This window comes from Molothrus ater, chromosome 2 (assembly GCF_012460135.2).
Source record: "Molothrus ater isolate BHLD 08-10-18 breed brown headed cowbird chromosome 2, BPBGC_Mater_1.1, whole genome shotgun sequence".
Classification (NCBI taxonomy): domain Eukaryota; kingdom Metazoa; phylum Chordata; class Aves; order Passeriformes; family Icteridae; genus Molothrus; species Molothrus ater.
In genome coordinates this window covers 91,810,079-91,826,728 of record NC_050479.2, presented here as the reverse complement: position 1 = coordinate 91,826,728, position 16,650 = coordinate 91,810,079, and the positions used below count along the sequence as shown (strand labels likewise).

General features: G+C 45.8%; 1 protein-coding gene across 1 annotated transcript; it reads right to left on the bottom strand.

The window, feature by feature from the left end:
• Positions 1-25: 25 nt before the first annotated feature.
• LOC118701285 (uncharacterized) lies at positions 26-16,630 on the bottom strand. Its single transcript, XM_036405948.2, has 20 exons — positions 16,475-16,630; positions 16,338-16,394; positions 14,790-14,827; positions 13,394-13,534; positions 11,925-11,987; positions 10,649-10,769; positions 10,166-10,258; positions 9,011-9,171; positions 7,884-7,969; positions 7,587-7,670; positions 6,693-6,755; positions 6,468-6,545; positions 6,286-6,374; positions 5,555-5,591; positions 4,191-4,339; positions 3,916-3,978; positions 3,538-3,613; positions 3,079-3,163; positions 2,829-2,916; positions 26-2,306 (listed from the first exon to the last, which is right to left on the bottom strand). Exons 1-20 carry the CDS (start codon positions 16,628-16,630, stop codon positions 2,196-2,198), a joined length of 1,839 nt encoding a protein of 612 aa, XP_036261841.1. The 3' UTR covers positions 26-2,195.
• Positions 16,631-16,650: the final 20 nt, after the last annotated feature.

The following is a 16,650-nucleotide window of genomic DNA, read 5'->3' as shown; positions in this document are numbered from 1 at the left end:
GGGGGAAAAAGGAAACACAGGGGCCTTTCACCAGGATGAGTAAAGTTTATTTTAGTGACCTCAGTACTAGGAAATTCTTGCACTGGAAATGTGCATTGATGAAATATGTTTAGGCAAAGGGAGGAAGCAGTGTTACTGTCAGCCAGTAAAAACTCAGTTCTTTCTTCTTCCCACTGTTAGGAGGATGCAGGTATTTTTAAAAACTAACTGTTTACTTCAGCCTTTCTCCTCCTAGCAACCTGAGCTCCCTCACCATGCCCACAGAATGAACTAAATATTGAAATTAGAATTTTAGGGTAGTGTGGCATTTAGGAAGGGATTTGAAATAAATAGGTTTATCTAGCAGGATCATAATATTTTAGACACTCATCTCTTAATTCCTTGAGTAATACCATTGTATTAGGAAATATTCAGTTATTTCCTTCAAGCAGAAACGTTCCTAGCTGAAACTTATTCTTGTGAAACTCTTACCAACTCCCTTATTGCTAAGCAGTACATTTCAGCAGGAAATACCTTGCTTTGAGACTGTTCTTCTTAAAGCTGAGCTATACTAGACTGCAGTGAAAAACCAGTTGTGGCAGTATCCCATTCAAGATAAAAAGTATTATCAGCCACACAATTAACTGTGCATGCTGGTGATAGCTGATGGTGCGAGTTGATGTTTTAACTCAGGTACTTAAGCAGGGGACTGCAATGCAATGTTCTTGGATTCAGATGCCATCTGACAACTTCAGCCATTAGTAAAGTGCTAGCTCTGGTTAAGGAATATGTAGGTATGGGAAAAAGAAATCCCAAAACAGTACTGAGCTTGGGAGAAACTGCAACTACTTTCTGTTTCTTCTTTCCTTCCAAGCTACATAACAATTCAGTGATCTCTGCTGTTAGTAGGACAGCTGCTCCAGCAGCCTGATCACAATCCCAGGATGCCTGATAAAGTAGACAACAGGAGATGCTTCTGAGCATTCACCCCAAAATGAACACAAATGCTTAGGTTTAGTTACTCCTAAGCCTCTCTTTTCACATGGCCCTAATGTTGCTGGCAGGACAAAGGTACTAGGAAATTTACAGTTTGGAGCCTTTCAATAAAACAACATGGTGGCTTACAGCCTTGTCATACTGTATGTAGTAATCCATGTCTACCTTGATGACTTTAGGAAGTAATTTAAAGATAAGAGAAGATTGGCTTCTTATCTAGAGCAGGCTCTTTGCTGCATATGCTCTTTTGCTCTTTGTGCAACACCTTTCTTGCATCCAGCTTCAATTTTGCAGTAGCTCAGTACTCAGTAGCATTTCCTAGAAATTCCACCTGTTTCTAATAGCTGGCTCAGCACCCCTTGAACAGTATTTCATAGCATTATCCAGTGGTTTCTTCCATTTGATAGTAGGCTTATATATAAGCAACCAGCAGGAGAAAAGAGGCTCTTCAAGGCTTAGCTTGGGAAATGGAGATGTGAAAAAAAAAAGCCAAAACACTGCACCAGGGCTTTGGGATGGAGTCAGGGAGGGTTCATGGTGTGGCTTTTCCTTCCCTTGCATGCCAGGCTTTAAGAGAGGCAGGACTCTGGGGCAGTGAGCACACCCAGACACTGTGCAGCCGTTGGGCTGACCTTGCACTGTTGGCAGCACCTCATTACCTACAGGCTTTATGGTTTGCTGGGTTTTTGTACCCAGTGCCTGAGTACAGGGCCAAAACAAACACTGCCTAAGTGCAGGTGGGTTAAGATCCTCCTCATTCCAAGGCGCCAGGCAGTGTTTGCTGCCTTTCCCCTTCAGAAACAGTACTTTTGTTCTGTACTGGAAGAGGAGTACCATGAGAAGGTTAAGGTTCTACCTTGCCATGTACAGTAGTATGAACTGCCTGCATGCAGTCCTGCAGATGCAACTGCCTTCCACCCATACACAGGACTCCTGCATGGGAAGAAATTGTAGAAGATAGTTGCAGCCTCCCCTGTTGGCAAAACCCCAACTAGCTAGCACAGTTAGTCTCCCTAGTATAATCTGGACCATCCACCAAGCAGGGAGCAGAAATTATGTCTGCTCAGCCTCAGTTGCCTGATTAGATCAGTGGTTTGTCCCCATTCCTCAGATGGGCCTGCTACTATGTCTTATTCTGATGATCACTGAAAACAAGTTCACTCTAATGGTCAGGTCAGACTAGGAAAAAACCAGACTTGCTCCCCATCTTGGTTGCTTCATCACGCCAGGATGTCATAATAAATGGATGGTTTTTTGGTCTGGTCACGGAACTGCTCTAGCTTTAGGCCAATCCTCAGAAGAACAGCTTCATCCCACCATTTTGCCATGACCTGGGAGAAGATGAGAGGCAGAAGGAGAAGGATAAATGAAAAAAAGTAGCATCATACAGATGCTCTTGAAAGCCTTGGAAACAATTTCCCCGCACCTCAACATCCTCAAAAGATGTTTTCTCCTTTTACCCCAGTAAGTATGGCATCACTGTATTTGGGATAAAGGCAGCTGTGTGACTTTCAATTGCAAGACATAGATCTTTCCTTTACATGAGACCTGTTTCAAGGGGAAAGAATTTAAAAGAAGTTACAGAAATGAGACATAAGAGAGGAAAGGGTAGCGATGAATACTGGGTATTGATGCAAGTAGACAGGGAGACAGAGAAATCTTTCTCAAAGATATGCAGAGACCTCTGCCATTTAGGAGTGAGGCAAATCACCCTCAAATTAAAGCTTTTACTTCCAGTAACTGCTAGCTCCTCAAGTTAGCTGTGTGGAACAGCAGAGACCTGGCTGTGATGCTTCAGGACAAAGCCAGCTGGGGATTTTGTGCCCCAGCATTCACAAAGAGCAAATACTCACCTGGAGGCTAATCGGGAGCCCAGCAGTAGAATATCCAATGGGGACCACAAGGCCTGGAATCCCAGTGAAGTTACCAAGCTGCATGAACCTAGAGGGAAAAAGCTGTCATCAATATTCCTGGGGACAGCAGCAAATTCATCCTTTTTTGGTAGAGGCAGCTATGATTAATCTCTCCCACCTCACAGTCTGAAGTTCTTTGCCAGCTGTTCCCAAACATTTGTTTCTGTAGTGCAAGTAGCATTCTCCTTACCTCATGCACCGGACTGTAGAGGTCATATCGCTGCTTCCAGTCAAGAGGTCAGATTCATAAATTCTTGGAGCAGTGCAAGGAACAGCTGTGGAGGAATCACAAAATGACTGAACTTGAAAGGGACTTCAGGAAGTCATCTTGTCTAACCTTCTGGCTCAGGAATGGTCAGCAAGTGCAGGGTGCCCATGACCATGTCCAAATAGCTTTTGAATATTCCCAGGGATGAAGATCCTGCATGCTCTCTGGGCAACCTGATGCAGTGCCATGGATATAACCACTAAGTCTAGAAATACACAGTGGTCTCTCTAATCAGGCTGCATTATCCTCTAAGGATGCAAGTCACAGCAAAGTGCACAAAAGTCATACTCTCAAAATTGAGGAGGGGAAGTTAATGAAGTGACTGCTCTTAAAAGCCACACAGCTGTTGAGGACTGTCTCTGTAGCCAAGAGTGCCAATACCTGGTGTAAGGATACAGTTCACAGTGTTGAAGATCTCTTGCAAAAATCTCATGCTCCGAGTTCTCTGTCGATTTGCCTGCAAGCAGAGAGAATACTGTCTGATGGGCCCTCTTGGCTCAGAAGTTTCATGTTTGATGCTAGCAGACTCTGCCCATCAGCATCTCTGCCTTTGCAAAAGAAGACACCATTCCCACAATTTGGAATCAGGGTACAAGACAGGTGGCATGTCCTCTGTGGTGCCCTACTATCCAGCATGCTTTCACAGCAGAGGACAGATAAAGCCGGGTGACATCTTCCCATGCGTGTGGGGAGGCTAAGAGAAGCCCCTACCCCACCTTTACAGTTTCACTAAGTGCCTCCCTTCAGCCTTCACCTTACCTTAATATAATCCAGAGCTGTGAACTGGCAAGCCAAAGCCAGGCTAGCCCGAGTTTCCAAATTCTGAAATAGAAAAAAACTGATCAAGGCTCTGCTTGCAGGAAACTGAACTGTGACAGCCCAGGAGTTCTCTTCCCAGTCTGCTCTTCTATACCAGTAGCCATCCAACAGATAGTTTGTCATAGAAGAAGCAGGAGCACGTCAGGTTTCTCATTGACATGATATTTGATCTGTATCAGTCAGAACAACTACTGCTCCAAGCTGCTGCTACTTACCATTTCATGGAAATGTTTATTGAAGTCAGGTTGCAGGAAGTCCCTCATCTCACTGAGAATGCAGATCACATGTGCCACTCGGGCTTCCTCCATCTCTGGAAGAGAGACTTCAACCACACTGGCTCCCAAACTCTGCAGGTGCTTCACCGCTGTGTACAGGACAGGTAAAGCACAGACAGCATCCCTGAGTTCTCCAGACTTCACAGAAAGGCTGCAAATCCCTAACCCCTGCAGAGTGAGAGACCCCATATGCCATTGCAGGGCAAGCATTTTCAGTGCACTGTGTGGCATGCACAGCTGCAGCTGCTTCCCCCAGGGAAATGCTTTCAACCTAAGTACATCTCAGTATTCCAATAGGGCAGGGGCTGCAGACAGGTTCCTAACTTACCTGCTCTATTGCAGGCAAAGTCACCTCACCCCTCTAGCCTCCCAGTTAAGCCAAAGAGTAGAAGGACTGACAATGTTTCCCTGAGCACTTCACATGACCAGTGTTTTATCAGCATGAAGTGATTATTTAGCATTACGAGATCCCATTCAAAGCCTCTTCTGAACCATAATGGTAAAGGAATCAGGGAATACTCAGGTGACCAGGTAAATGATACAGAGCCACTAAATCTCGATGCACTTTAACAAGGCTGAACACCAAGACTTTGGGAAAAGTGAATCTTTTGCAGTCTGAAAAGAATCCTCTCCTTTCTGTGACCTCAGCTTCTTCATAAATACCCAAGCTTGCTTATGGATCCATCTCTCCTAAGAAAACTCTATAAATGTAGGACTGTGTTTGTGGAAATAAGGAGGGTGAAGAAAATCCAGACAAAGCCTGAATACTCAGCTCCAATGCAACTACTATACCAGGCATTGTAGAGGCTTTCTCCTCCACCCCCAAGTACTCACCAGGGTCAATTTTGCTTAGTCTAAACTCTGACAAAGGCACCCTAGAGGCACCACTTGGCAGATTTCAAGGAAATACCAGAGGACTGGATATATCACAAAGACCCAGTACTCTATTACTACTGAGCATTATGTTGTGAAACAAGGCCTTTCCTTAAAAGTCTTTTACCATTAAAGCTTGCAGAGTAAGTATTACCAAGCACAGATCTGTCTTTATACACACAGAGGCTGAGCACACTGGACTGCATTCTTCTATTGTAATCTGACAAGCCTACAACTGCTGAGCTTTTTAACCCTCAGCAGTCAGGGGGGCTTCCCCAATACAAAGTTACTGCTGTTCATCCAGCAGACTCCTTTAAGCAACTGCCTTTAAGGACTTCAGGCAAGAGCTATTTAGTGCATACACAAGAGGAGCACAAAGTGACACCATAGGATCTGGCACAATAAAAGACTTACAGACTTTCCCTCTTTACCTTTCTCACAGGCAGACAGGACTTCAGCATCACATGCCTAAAGAATAAGAGAAAAGAACTTTAATAACTGCTCATCTTGGTGAGCACACTCACCAGGACTTCAGTCCTCATGGTGCTTTCCTTGTTCCTGTCCCTAACAGCAGTGAAACACAGTCCTACAGGACTTAGGTCACATGCTGCAAGAGAACAGCTTGCAGGTCACACCCCTAATAAAAAGGAAAGGTCACTTTTTCCAGAGCAGAGAATATTCCTTGTCTGCACCGTGCCAGAGCCAGTAAGAGTCTTTTTTTACCTTCAGGAAGAAATCCTGAGTACATTTGTGGGGCTGTATTACAATTTTCAAGCAGCACTAGCTTGCAAGCCCCATTTCTACACTGGAATAATGAAATAACATTCAGCAGCTATAGCACTGTCACCGAGTGGATACACTCCTTTTCCTCATTTGATTTTAAACTAACTGCCTTTTGTTATCAGTTCAGGAGCATTGCTTCCAATAGAATAAGCAGTAGTCATGACCTTTCCCCATGCCTCCAACAGACTCTTACTCAAAACTCTGCCTTAGGAAAAAGTATCTCCATGTTGATGTTTTCACACAGGCTGTATTATCTTCCAGTTACAGGACTAAATATGAGAAGCTTTAATTATGACAGGAAAGAGAACAATGAATGCACTGGGGTCCTTTAAAATCTTATTTTGCAAAGCAGCAGAAAGATAAGAGATAAACCAGGCACCTTAAAAAACGTCCAGTCCACTCCCAGTTTTAAGCCTTTCAGGTCAGGAGCACACATATCAGATAGGGTTGCTTTGGGCTGTTTTAGTCCTGCAGGGAACAAAGAAGAGTTCCTCCTTTTATTCTAAGATGCCTCTAGGAAGAGAGAGCATCTGGGCTCAGGGAGGGAGAGGGCTCACCTACCATATGGATAGAGCAGATCTGGCTCAGCAAGGATACTGTAAACAATGGCTGCATCTGCCACTGATGTACAGATAGGGCCTGTAAAAGAGACCAGTTATAAATAAAAAAGTGACAAGAGGTAAATAGTACCTTCCTCCCCAAGCCTGTTCTAGGCAGAGATTGCCTCCCCTGTGAGAGAGAGCAGCACACAGCAAGGTCCCTGAAGTGGTGCACAAGTTCTCTTACCTACGCTGACTGTGGAGTAGGAGAGTGGCAAGCTGCCATGACAACTGATGCGCCCAAATGTACCTGGAGAACAAGAAATGGGACTTAGCTGGGTATCAGCAGTCACTGGGAAGAGCCACCTACATGGCTCTGGTGCACCCAGGATAAACAGCAAACCCCTGCCAGTCACTTTTATGTCTGCTGTTTCAGAGCCCAGTCTCTCATCCTTCAGTACCCTGTTCTGCTGACCCCAATCTGTCTCATCAGTGAAACATGTGAGTAGTGAAACTGGTTTCCCCCCATAGAAATTATTTAGTTGAGGGGAAATATGTGCAGGGACATTTTGGAATAGTTGTATTTAAATATGCAGAAGCAGCATTTCTGGTGTGGAGGATGGGGAGGCAGGAGCAGGATTATCAACAGCAGAAGACAGCACCCCATGGGAGGTCTCACCCACTTCACTGGTGAGACTTCATGCCTAACACCAGCTGTATTCTGCAAGTACTCATATCACCTTTCTGACCACTTGCATTTTGTTATCATCATCATCTTCCTCAGATGAATCAAGATTCGTCAAGCTGACCACATGTGAAGGACAGAAAGAGAGTAATGGCTGAGTATCTGGTCTCAGATTAAAGGCAGAAAGGAAAGGGTAGAAAGGAAAAGCAGCATGCATATTTTCTTTAGTATTTGATGTAAGTAAGTTAGGTTTTTTGAACACGTGTTCAACAGAGAGTAGAGAATACTTCCATGCTGCCATGCTAACCCTCATGACTCTCAGGGTGTTATATTTCAGAGTTTCTCTGGTCAAATTTTACTCCGCAGGAATTAATAAGTGTCTGACTTGTTTGTGGAATTCTATCTGGAACAGAAAACAAGACAAACACACACCCCTCCATGATTAAAGGGCTCTACCTTTCAGCCCCACCACACCACAGAACGAAGCAGGAATCCTCACAGAGCCTCCTCCATCTGTGCCAATAGCCACGGGGCAGAGACCTACAAAAAACCCACACATTGGCCTGTGATCAGAGACACAACGTGTTGCCCTGTCCATTCTACCAGCAGCTGTATCCAAGACAGCACACAGAGCTCTCTGTTTAGCTACAAGTTCCCTCCAGCTGCTAAACCCAAACCCCCCATAAAAACGAAATGCCTGAGGTACTCTGGCTCAGGACCTTCCTCCCACCAACTCCACTTAGGACCACCTACCTGCTGCTACAGCTGCTGCTGACCCACTGGAGCTCCCACCTGTGAAGTGGTTAGGATTGTAGGGATTCCTAGGGATCTTGTGGTACCTGAAGCAGACAAAGATTGTTTAACCTTTTCTTAGGAGGACTGTGTGCACTATACGGCAGGAAAAGATCCAGAAACACAGCTCAGGAATTCTGATCTCTTGGTAAAGAGACGCCATTTTATCTCAGAAAGTGCCTGTCTCTAGAAAACAGGATGCATAAAAGACTTCTGCCTCAGAGTCCAATCTCCTGTGAGCATAAGCAGCCCACCCAAAAGAGGCCCAAAGCAAGAGAAAAGATGCTACTTCAGCTCTTCTCTTGGCAATGGCACCATGCCATTACTGCCTGCCACAGTGCATGATGCAATTCCAAAAGGTGGAGCAGTTGGTGGCCAGCAACCCTTACAGACAAACAAGTCAGCTCTGCCCTTTATCACCGAGCAGCAGCTCCCCATGTCTCCAGCCTGACCACAGCCCCAGCCAGCAGAGCCCTGCCAAGCCACTGGGTATCCAGCCGCCCTCCCACGGTGAAGAAATGCTGGAAATGCTGGCACACTGCTGCAGCCGAGGGGGAGCCCTTGTTCCACCCAGCTGCCTCTGCACAAGGCTCATCAAGGCTGTGAGCACCACTGCTCTGGAGCTGAGCTCTCAGCTTGGCTATAGCTGGAGAACTCACCACAGTAAAGCAAATTCAGTGAACCTGTTTTAGCTAGGAAGTAAAGCCACTATGTTCTCCTGAGATGACTGTACCTTTCTCTCAATGTTCCAGGCCTTCAGCCATCACTGAGGCTGAGCATTACATGACTATTTATTTGTTTTCTGTCACAGCTTTTGTGTACCACTCATACTATAAACATTCACACCTCCAGGCCTGTAAGGCCTGACAAGTTCCTCACTCAGCAGACAACACTTGGAGCTTCTCCTTCCTTTGGTTTCAGGAGCCTTCAGGCTTCCACAGCTACTCTAACCCTCAAATGTACAGTACTGGGTTTTCATACCCTCAGGGTTCGGTCATGCTTCCCCTTATTTTTGTAGCCTTCCCTGTGAGTTCTGGACAGTCATAGGTATTTCTAGACTGGGAAAAGAGAGAAGATAGGGATTGTACCTATTAGGGTTGCATCCAGTTGTTCCAGTTCCTAGTTCATGCATGTTTGAGACCCCAATAATGACAGCCCCAGCCTCTCGCAGCTTCTTGGCCACAGTAGCATCTTCTGTTTCTGGCTGTGTCCCAAGATACACTGTTCCCACTCGGTGATGGTAAGGTACCTTAGCAAGAAGACACCTAATTATTCATTCTAAAACCCTGGCAAAGGACCACATGCACACTTCAATATCACAACAGATCCCAGACATTAGGACAAGGAGGTAAGCAAGGGCTAGGGAGCACTACTCTTCAACTTGTCCCGTGTTGGTGTCTGTCAGGACTTGACCCTTCAATGTCTTTCTCCTATGCAGAGGAGTCCTTTTCACACCATGATACATAAGAGCAGAAACAGTAGATGATCAAAGTCTGCCTCCCTGTAGTAATGTAATTGCCATGCTCAGAAGCTGAAGATCACCTTGGCCCCATGGCACACAGCTCTGTGTTCCATCTGTCTATGGACAGAGCTACAACATTTCAGATCTGCACGCTCTGAAGCCTGGCATCAAGATTAGCTGAATTCCAAAATAACAGATGGGCTATTTTCAGGATATGCTAAGTACTCTACTTTGAGGAAGCAACAGAAGAATCTGTACATAAACAGGCCTCCCACCACAGGGGTAGGTCTCTGCAGAGCCTACAACAGCCTGATGGCACTGCCACAAGCATTTACTGTTAGCTATTAGGCCACAGGTAAAAATCGTCATCAGTAGGAATTTTCAAAGGAACTTGTGTATTTCTGGCACATGTATTTTAAGGTGAGAGGGATGTTTTGCCAGTGGAGCAGAATCAGTGCCTGAGAAATACAGACAGTTACACCCACTGTACAGATGCTTTTATACATTCTCATTTCATCATAAGACTGTTTCCCACACCCACCCTCTACTCCCTGTGGATTAAAGAGATCAGTACAAGATATGGAGCATGTCTGCTGTATGCAAGATCTCTCTTCACCTTGCAAAACTTGTTAATCCTACTCACTACAAACCCACATACAACCCCACATTACAAACATATTCCCAGGCTTCTGCTGAGAAGTTGGTCTCAAAACCTTATCACAGTGAGTTGTCCAGGTTAACCACCTGCAGCAGGAACTGGCAGCTAGACAAGGAAACTCACCACTTTGAACTCTTCTTTCAGGCACACTGGGATGCCATCCAGACAAGACAGGGTACACTTATTCCTGTAACGAGTAGTGGAGGCCTCAGCCATCTGCACAGAGAAAAAGCATAAAGCATATGCTATATATATATTTAGCTGAGCTGAAGGTCATCACCAGTATTGGAATGGATATAAAAAATGGCATTCTTGGCCAGTCTATCAAAGTTTCCTTCTTCCACCATATGCTGGTGAGAAACTACAACTTGGAACCATCTACACTAATGGATGCCACATAAGCACAGAAGTCCTATTATAAACAGTCATCCTGCAGGAAACAGATTGCTTTGATGCTACCTCTCTTCACAGGAAGGAAAACAAACTTGTTTGTAGTCCTCTACACAGAGAGTAAGGAAAAATGTACTTATTTTTCTGTGCATATTGGCCCTTCTAATGGATGTTTGGGGTGGCAGAGGCCCCTTTCCTACCAGAGGCAGTCATTACCAGCATTATTTGCTCCTGGTCCCATTGCACTATGGCTCTGAGCGGTGGCGTGGATTTGTCACAGTCCTCCAACATGGCAATGATGTTCTTGGCTACCTGGGTTGGTGTCAGCTTCCCACTCCTACAGGACAGGAGAATTTGGAAGTTTGTTACAAGACCTTCCCTCACAGGGTTTGTCTCCCATGCAGCAAGATGGCAGCTGTGACAGCTTTAAGCAAGAATCGGGTAAGAATCTCTGTGTGGTGTGATCTGAACACTGCTGACACAATCAAGACAGGAAATTCTTTTCCTTAAGGGGAGAATTTGCCTACACAGAATGCTCCTTAGAGGAGAAGCAAAAGCTAGGAGAGTTACCCAAATGTTCCTGAACCACCAGACAGATAAACAGGGAAAAACAGCTGAGAGCTATACTGAGAGTTCTCAAGCTCCTGAAAGCTTGGAAGCTATGAAACTCCCAGTATATTGAGCTAAGACCAAGAGGTCATACCCCTTCATGCAGGCCTCTCATTACAGAGAAGGGGCTGCCAGCAGTACTGTCATAATCCACCTTTAATAAACCTTCCCTCCCCTCCTGGCAAAGGCTGTGTTTCACCACAAACACACCATCTCTGGCTCACACAAAAGCCTTGTGGCCAAGATGCACCTGTAACACCAGACTGCAGTGTCAGTCCTTGCTCCAATGACACAGCCTACAGGCAGAGATGGCCCTTGAGGAACCAGTTCTAGGGGTGCAAGAATATTTTTCCAAGGGCTCCACTTCTGGCACACGACCCAGAGGCAACTAGGATCACCAGGCGGCCAACAGCTCGTGGAACCCCAGAGTCAGGGGGGCGTTTTCAGCTCTTTCCAAGCTGGACACGTTTACTGGGTGGAAGCAGGTGTCATGCTCAGAGAAGCACAAGGAGCTGGGGAACCAAGGGATTCATCGGAGACCCACAGTATGCACAACTTGCATAATCCAGATCAACTTTCATCTACTTCTCACTCATGTTTGAGAAAACAAGATATGTAGAAATCTCTCTCAGACAAGACTGACAATAAGCCAAAGAAAATGGCATTTAAATATCCTTGCAGGGCTTGTAAAGTTGTGCCAGCTCTCCCAGCTGACTTTCCTTTGTTATTCTACTAAAGGGAAAGAACATCAGGAAGTGATGATAAACAATGGCACCTCAAGGACAATGCTAACAAAGAGATGCCTGAGAACCTGTGGAACAGTGGCAGCCCACAGCAGAGGAACATGTGGGACAGGTCGTTTCCAGACCATAATTTCACCTACCGGTAGCATTCCAGATAGTCTTTGATCCCTTTGAAGCTAAACCCGTTCCTAGCAGAATCAGACCTGCAAAAGAAGGATTAAAAGGTGCAACTGTGAGCTACTACAGCCAGATTTGTTCAGACCTGTAGACTTCAGCATCACTGTCCAATGCAGATTTGGGCATCACTCACAGCAAACCATGTGGATTGCCAGGCCCTGCACTGCAGCTCACACTCTGTCAGACTCCTTGCACACAAGCCAGGCAACAGGCACACTAGGGATGCCACAGAAATAAGGGACCAGTTTTCCCTGGTGTATGTGTAGCTGTAGCTCTCTTATAGAGAGCAAGCAGGCACAACTTCCCAAGGATATTTCCTGGGAATCACAGTGAGGAACCTCAGAGAAAGAAAAAACAATTCTTATCTCTGCTTGCTGTGCCTGGTATTTTGCACATGTGGAATGTGTTGGGAAGGTTGTTTACCTGAAGGAATTTGGTAATTGGATTCTGGTGGAATTGTTTATGTTAATTAGCCTATCAGGTCCAAGCTGTGTGGACTGTTGGTCTGGAGACAGTTATGAGTTTTTCAGTAGTAGTTAGAAGTAAATATGACATAGTATAGTATGTATCTCTTTAATATAGATGTCATGTAATATAATATAGTTTTAATAAACCGAGTGTTCAGCATTCCGAAGCCTTGGAGTCGGATGCCAATCATTTCCCAGACATTGGGGCTGCTTGCAAATACTCTAAGTATGTTCTAGTTTCTTCATATTCCTACTGAATACAGTAGCCATTAAACTGCTCAAAATATATTCCAGATTTACATTTGCTACTCACCACTACAACTTTATAGCCTAGCTGGAATATACTTGTGAATCTACTCCCAGGACCTCTGCCAAAAGTTCAATCCAGAGACAGTCAACAGGACATCTGGGTGTGTAGGGCAGGAGTGGGAAAAGGCACCTTGCAGCTCACACAAAATTACACACAAGTGAACTGCTTCAACACCAAATCAATGGCTCTAGCACATAAGCAGCAGGCCATTTCTCATCACTAACAAAGCTAATTTCTTGTGCATCGTTTTCTTTAGAACATGTGTTCCTCCCCTCCTCCAAGCAAACCTGGTGTTCTCTTTGAGATTCTCTGCAGGCTAGAAACAGCACTCCTGTAAAGTCACTTAAAGGAATCTGTTTTTACTGACTAGCCAAACACTAAGTGTACCTGCTCTGATAGTGCAACCAGAGCCCTGGTAAGGGCAGAATTTGGTCTCTCCCCAAAAGGCAGACTTTTCCCTTTCACATTGCTTGTAATTACTGGTGATTTGTAAATTACAAAAGGCAAGATGACTGACAGCACTATTTGTTTTGTCAAGTGGCTGGGCATGGAAACAAGAATTCAATCTAAATTGCTGACAATGACAGCTTCCCACTAACATAACAGTGCCAGCACGTGTATTCTTCCACTTCTCTCTTGCACATCACATACTGACCTTGCATCTGTCAGCTGCCTGATAACATCTGAAGGGCTTTCAGCTTCAGACTTGTCTTCTGTAACCTCCGCAGCAACCTCCGGGATAAACGTGGGATCTTCGTGAATGTCAAGGGAACGCATAAGCGAGAAGTTGTTCATTCTGAATAAGAGAGAGTCGCTGCTGGAGTTTTCAACCTCAACTATGACTAATTTTTCAGACTGTTCAGAAGGAACCTTCACCCAAGAACATTTTGTCTTAGCAGTCTGCTTTCACAGCAGGGAGTTGCAACAGTTACAAGCTAATCTCTCTCACATATTTCCTAAAGGCAGCATCAAATGTATTCTGCCTGTTTAACAAAGCCTCCTACCTCTTGATATAAAGCCAGCCTCTGTAAACTCGAGCTGGGAAAGAAATGGTGGAAGTTCTTGATTCACTTAATTAGACCTCTCATTCACAGACCAAACAAGACAGGAGTGGAGAGGAAAATAAAAGAAGAATGTAGTGTAAGCTGTACATTCAACCACTAATCCTGTTAAAACAAGCACCTCTTCAGACTTTTCCATGACCTACTTGAACATAGTTTGTTTGCAATCAAATACAATGGAGATTGCAGCATAAATCCATAGCTTGGACCACACAAAGCAAGGAGATCAAAACCCTGACACAGTTATCCAGGAATGATCTGCAGTTTAACAGCAGTGACACTTGCCTGGGTTTGATTTGTTCAAAAAGCCCACATCCCAAGTCAGATTCAGGGGGGACACAGTTTTCAGTGTCCTGGGATCTGCACAGATGACCCTTTAAATGATGGGCAAACTACATGAAAAAAACACTAAGAGGTTCTTGAACCTCTTACCCAAGTGTCCTCGTACTCCTAGTGCAATGTATACTTAAAATCAGTTTCTGAACAAAAACACATGTGAGAGAAAGAAGAAAGGCTGACCTAAAATAGAGAACGTCATTAAAAAGAACTTACCAAACTCCCTGAACTTTATGTCTGGCCTCACTTCCCCACTACTACTATTCTTTTAACCCTATCAGTGATAAGAACAGCATATTTGCACAGCCACCAGCTTTGAAAAAAAGATTGTCCTTTAACAAAAGAGCAAAGACAAAGAGACATAAAGGCAAACAAAAGGCAAAAAGAAAAGGTAGTGAATACAATTTCTATGCACCTGCACGAGTGTGAAAAATGATTAATTTCTTCTCGGAGAGACCCACTCAAATGAGAGTAGTTAAAAAAATAATCAAGCAAACATCTGTGAAGTAATCTTATTCTCCAATCAAATTATGCAGCTTTTTCTTTAATAAATACAATTTCAGATAACCTACAAGCAGTGTGCAATGCAAGTACCTTAAACCTAAAACAAGAAATAAAAGAAACTCAGAGCAGGAGAAAAGTCCCCACGCTTACCTCATTAAGAATGGCAGTAAGCAGATCTGCCCAAAAGCCTAGGAAAAAAAGCAAGCAAAAATGTTGGTTTGCAGCAACTTTGACCTGAACACCTTCTTTCACTGGACAAGGAATGCTGAATATGCTCACGATTGCTGCAGGCTCAGAGCACCCTAGAGAGCATACAATGCTATACAGTAAAGAAACAGCACAAACACTTGTATTTTACACTACAAAAATGGCCTGAAATGCTTTTCCCCCATGTTTCATATTTATATAATTATAAAAAGAGTATTCTTCTGATTCTTCTGCCTTTGTCTTTCCCTGACTCACACAGAAAGCCTGCATCTGCAGCTGCAACACTTTTAAGAAGCTTCTATATAGCTCCCATCCATTATTTCCTTCATGTTCCACAGATTATGCAAACACTGGATAAGGCAAGAGCTTATTATTTTATATACTATTAGGACCTTGCCCATCTCTCAACCAGCTCCCGCAGTAACATGAGTCAACTTGGAAAAGTGTGAGAAATTTAGAAACTCTGTGGTAGCAGACAGCACAAAATAGTCTTTCAATACCCTGGCTCCCAGAGTAGTAGCATCAACAGTCCCAAAGAGACCAGCCTTGTTCTGTCCTGTCTTAATACCTTAACAATGGACTTCAGAAACACGTTGTGGGATGTACAAATACAGTACAAGTCTGAGGCAAGGCTCACACTGCCAGCCCCACAAAGCAGCATGTTACCTCACACATTGCATAAGAATTACAGCACCTTTTTGAAAACACACGGCTCCTAATCTACATCTAACACAGCACAATCCTGTAGGAGATTGAGAATCTCACATCCCCTTTCCAAGGGAGGTATCAGAAAGGAAAGAAGCCCTTCGCCATGCACCAGAAGCCGCCACAAAGCAAAAGATAACAAAGTACTCTGGTTGTTACATCTTGACAGAAGCCACTCCTAAGGTATTCTCACAAATAAACACAGCCTATTAAGCTGTTTCACTCCAGGCCCAGCCGGACAACAAGCTTTGTAACAGGCGACACGGCTGAAAAAAAACTTTTGTGCGCTCAAAAGGAAAGGCCAGGCAACAGCAGCAATAAGGCCCAGCTGCTTCCAGCAGAAGCAGGTGCGAAGTGGGCAGTGCAGGGGATGCAGGCTTTTGTCCCTTCTGCACCCCGACACCGAGGGGTCCCAGTCCCGCAGGCTCCCGAACACGCCAGAGCCCAGCCGAGGGGAGCCCCGGCGGCACAGCTGCCTTAGCACCCAGCTGGAACCCCCCTCACAAGGCTGCCGAGCCCTTTAACGTCCAAGGAAAGCTGCTGGCAGCTCTACTTCGAGTTTGATGTCAGCTCCAAAGGTCTCCACACTCGAAGACACACAGGACCCCCTCAGCCAGAGGCCGGCGCTCTCAGTGCCCGCGGCATCACACCGGTGGGGCCGGGAGAACTCGAGAGCTCGCAGAGAGCCACACCCTCCCCGCCGAGCCCCGCTGCCTCCGGACCCCCCGCCCGGTTTTCCCCGCGCAGCCCCGGGTTTCACTGCCCCGTCTGCCGGCCCGCACTCACCGTGTTAGCCACATGGACGAAGAGGCGCAGCCCGGCGCCGCACAGCCTCGGAGCCCACTGCGGAGAGAAGGCGAGAAGTGAGGTGATCGCCCGCCCCGCCGCCCCGCGCCCCCTGCCCGGCCCTGCCCGGCGCTCACGATGTCCCGGGGCGGGCCCGTTGGCCCGGCCTGGCGCGGCCCCCGGCGGTGCAGCACGGCGGCCGCGCTGCCCGTGTACCGCCGCCCGCAGCACAGGTAGGCGGCGGCGGCCGCGAACAGCAGCGGCAGGAGCAGCAGCAGCAGCGGCGGCGCCATCGCAGTGCTCCCTCCCGGCG